This window comes from Carlito syrichta, unplaced genomic scaffold, assembly GCF_000164805.1.
Source record: "Carlito syrichta isolate Samal-C Ts95f unplaced genomic scaffold, Tarsius_syrichta-2.0.1 Scaffold30143, whole genome shotgun sequence".
Taxonomy (NCBI): Eukaryota; Metazoa; Chordata; class Mammalia; order Primates; family Tarsiidae; genus Carlito; species Carlito syrichta.
In genome coordinates this window covers 1-4,394 of record NW_006974239.1, presented here as the reverse complement: position 1 = coordinate 4,394, position 4,394 = coordinate 1, and the positions used below count along the sequence as shown (strand labels likewise).

The 4,394-nt window shown below is 46.1% G+C and overlaps 1 protein-coding gene across 1 annotated transcript; it reads right to left on the bottom strand.

Moving 5' to 3' along the window:
• Nucleotides 1-3,407: 3,407 nt before the first annotated feature.
• LOC103272023 (olfactory receptor 10H1-like) lies at nucleotides 3,408-4,378 on the bottom strand. Its single transcript, XM_008069538.1, has one exon. The coding sequence runs from the start codon at nucleotides 4,353-4,355 to the stop codon at nucleotides 3,408-3,410; it is 948 nt and encodes a 315-aa protein (XP_008067729.1). The 5' UTR covers nucleotides 4,356-4,378.
• Nucleotides 4,379-4,394: the final 16 nt, after the last annotated feature.

The window sequence follows — 4,394 nt, the reverse complement described above, 5'->3', positions numbered from 1 at the left end:
CATCTGACTCAAGCACAACTCCCTACTCACCCTTCTCCCACCACTGGGGGTGGGGCAGTGAGTTTCTCTCTCATAGTAAATACAAAAGCCAACATTCTGCATTGCTCAGTTTTGTGGGAGATTAAATTAGTCCAGCCTAGAAATATTTGTTAATCAACAAAATTAGCCGGGCATGGTGGCACACACCTGTAGTCCCAACTACTCAGAAGGCTGAAGCGGGAGGGTCGCCTGAGCCCAGGAGGTCAAGGCTGCAGTGAGCCATGATTGTGCCACTGCACTCCAGACTGATAGATTGATTATCTATCAATTCTTAACAAATATTTATAGGGTGGACTGGATAAAGAAAATATGGTACATATACATGATGGAATATTGTGTAGCCATAAAGAAGAACAAAATCATGATTTTGCAGCAACTTGAATGCAGCTGGAGACCATCATACTAAGTGAACTATCACAGAAACAAAGAACTGAATACCACATGCTCTTACTCACAAGTGGGCCCTGATCACTGGTCACACTAGCCCAAGGGTGAGATCAGCAGTCACTGGACATTGCCAGGGGAGGGAGGGAGAGAGGAGGGAAGGGAGAACTTAGCAACATAAAGAGTGCCTGGCCCACTGGCAGGGAAAGAGAGGGTCAGTTAGAAGCCCAGACTTCACCTGCATGCAACCTACCTATGTAGTAAATTCCCACTTGTATCCCACACCTCTAAAACAAATTTTTTAAAAAGATTATATCTTCCAAGTATCATGTTGGTGCTGAGGATAATATTGAGGAGCTGATCAAACTTTTCTGATCTCATGAGCTGGTGACCTAAGGGATCATAGTAAATTGGCATGAGACTACAGTACCCAACTCATAGTGGATGTCCACCCACTTTCCAGGTTCTTTATCCACTTGGATAGCAGTAAGATCAGAGGCCAAGTGGGCATTTCATCAAGGGAATGAAAGAACCTGACTCCTATTCTTGCCCAAATTGACTTTGTTGCTGTGGGAGGGGAACATCTTAGCTCAAAGTGTAGGAGTTACTCAAGAATTACTACAAGACTAAAAATTATTTTAAAATCATGGACGACTCCTGAATTTATGGAACTATTTCACCAGGATTCCAAGGATGTGTGCCCCAGTGCATGGTTGGGTTGCAATCACCCTCCTGCTTCATAAAAACTATAAAGATGTTGAGATATTCGATTTGGAGAAACACCAGTCCTTCTGTAAAGAGTACCCACAAAACTCACTGTAGGAAGAAAATGGTGAAATGCTGACTGAAAAGAAATTGGAATCGAGAAACACCTACATTGGAAGCCTGGCTTTTACAAGTTGTGTGATCTTCGATGAGCCATGCATCTTTTTCTTTTCTTTTCTTTTTTGAGTTGAGGTCTCACTTTGTTGCCCAGGCTGGAGTACAGTGGCATGATCATGGCTCACTGCAGCCTTGACTTCCTGGGCACAGGCAACCCTCCCACCCCAGTCTCCCAAGTAGTTGGGATTACAGATGTGTGCCACCATGCCAGGCTAATTTTGTTTATTTTCTGTAGAGATGAGGTTTTGCTATCTTTCCTAGGTTGGTCTTGAATGCTGGGACTCAAGCAATTCTCTTGCCTTGGCCTCCCAAATTGCTGGGATTACAGGTACAAACCCAGCTGCCATTTATCTTTTGAGCCTCAGTTTTTCCTCTATCAAATGAAGAGGGGGTGATTATATCTGCCCTCATTCCACTTTGAGGGGCTATAACGACACAATGTGTCTAACACAATGTGTCTAACACAATGTGCCTGTGAGCTGCAATGGTACAATGTGAATGATACAATGTGTGAGAAAGGTAAAAAGAAACCTGAACGGTGGCATGTATTCTGCAAAGGGGAATTCTCTGGGTTTCCCAGGTTTGACTGAAATTGTTTCCCGCTTCGTGCTAACATGGGATATTTTTACTGTTTGAGTGATAGAAAAAGACTGAATTAGGACAAATGACATATAGTTTACTATTCTACTTAAACACGAAAACACCTATTGTTATCAAAATATAAATACCATGCAGTAGATTCAACCTTAAATCCCCACTCATTGAAAAATGGGGAGCATGTTGCCTGTGTGATTATGAGGTAAAGTTTGGTCCTAGACTGCGCTCATTGTCCTTGTTGAACAGAGTGTTCCCACTAGCCCATGTGCCATGTCACTCCCTGACACAGCAGTCTATATCTCACAGTGGGACATTTTTCCCTGAGCCAACCCAAGACATCTCTGTCACTCCACAAATATTCAAGATTCACACTTGAAATGCCAAGTTTCCTCGACTTTTTCTGGGGGTCTGTTTATTGCTGTTTCTAACTTCTATTGCACAGATCTGTGCAATGCTGAAATTTAGGGTGCTTTGCTCTCCTCTGCTGTGATCTGGGATAGTCTTGTCTGAGTTGTAGTTACCTGGTGTTGCCTAATAGTGGGGCATGAATTCTTATATTTCTCTTTGCATACCTAGTTTGTGCTATTGGAGTATTAGATCAACTTGGATTTTGACAGAACAGATTCCAGGTTTGGTGCTAACTGATGACAGAGTGTCCTGCAGCAAGTGGAAATAGTAAAATCTGATTTATATCTCTGTGTTAATATTGCACAGATCCTTCCACCCCAAGTACATTCTCTGATGTTGATAAACCTTGTGTATTCACTTGTGTGTTGTCCACAGTGTCCTTGTAAATCTTAAACCATCAGGCAAATAGAGATTACTACATGTTCATGGAATGTCTTTTTTTCCCCCTTTAATTTAGAGACAGGGTCTTTCTCTGTTGCCCAGGCTGGAGTGCAGTAATGGGGTCATAGCTCATTGTAGCCTGGAACTCCTGGGCTCAGACCATCCTCCTGCCTCAGCCCCTAGAGTAGCTGGGACTATAGACATGTGCCACCATGCCTGGCTAACTTAAATTTTTTTTAAAGAGATAGAGTCTAGACTGATCTTGAACTCCTGACTTCAAGTGATCCTCCCATCCCAGCCTCCCAAATGCTGGGGTTATAGGTATGTGCTTCTTCACCTGGCCGTAATGTCATTTTATTTTTATTTTTTGAGTTGGAGTCTCACTCTGTCACCCAGACTGGAGTGTAGTGGCCGCTCCCAGCCACCGCAGTCTCAACCTTCTGGGCTCTGGCGATCCTTCCACCTCAGCCTTCCAAGTAGCTGGAACTACAGGCATGCACTACCACACCCGGCTAGTTTTTCAATTTATTGTAGAGATGAGGTCTCGCCAAGTTGCTCAGGCAGGACTCGAACCTGTGGGCTCAGGCAATTCACTCACCTCAGCCTCCAAAGGCACAGGATTACAGGCTGAGCCACTAAGCCTGGCTGTAATGTCATTTTAAAAATAGCATTTGGTAATTCAATTTATTTGTTACCAATGAATTTCTCCCAGATCATTATATTTTTTCTGGACAGAGTTTGCTCAAGAAGGTTTTCTTCATGGCGCTCTTCAGTTCTTTATTCCGGAGGCTGAAGATGATGGGACTGAGGAAGGGTGTGAGGACTGTGTAGGTAATGCCCATCAGGGTGTCTCCTTCCAGAGACTGAGGACCCTTGGGCTTGAGGTAGATGACAGAGGCAAAGCCATAATGAACAACCACCACAGTGAGGTGAGAGGCACACGTGGAGAAGGCCTTATGCCGACCTTCTGCGGATGGGATCTTCAAGATGGCAGCCACGATTAATGCATAGGAAAGGAGGATGAGGAGACAACAACCCAGCAGGGCCGTGATACACACCAAGCCCACGCCCTTGGCCACCACCGGTACATCATCTCCACAGGCCAACTTCAACAGGGGTGGCACATGGCAAGCAAAATGGTGGATCTCATTGGGTCCACAGAAAGTGAGTTGGAAAATGGCCACAGTCACCACCAACCCCATGACCGACCCACCAGCCCAGGCCCAGCCCACCAGGCAGGCACAGCCTTGGGGGCTCATGAGCACGTTGTAGCGCAGGGGGTGGCAGATAGCCACGTAGCGGTCATAGCCCATGACAGTGAGCAGGAAGAAGTGAGTGAAGCCGAACGTGAAAGAGAAAAACATCTGGCTGGCACAGGCCAGGAGGGTGATGGAGCGCTGGGTGGAGAGCAGGTTGGCCAGCATGCGCGGAATGATGGCCACAGTGTAGAGGATCTCAGAGATGGAGAGGGCACACAGGAAGAGGTACATGGGTGTGTGGAGGCCACGCTTGCTCCAGACAGTGGCCATGATGACCAGGTTGCCCAGCAGTGTGAACAGATACATCAGCAGGAACAGCAGGAAGAACATCAGCTGGAGGTGGAGGAAGGTGGAGAAGCCGATGAGGATGAACTCGGTCACTGCAGAGCCATTGGCTCCCCACATGGAGGCTGAGCCTGGGGTGAGGAGGAACAGGAAAATATC

Excerpts from the sequence above, each read along its gene's own strand:
- LOC103272023 (XM_008069538.1), bottom strand. The coding sequence starts at position 4,355 with ATGTGGGGAGCCAATGGCTCTGCAGTGACCGAGTTCATCCTCATCGGC.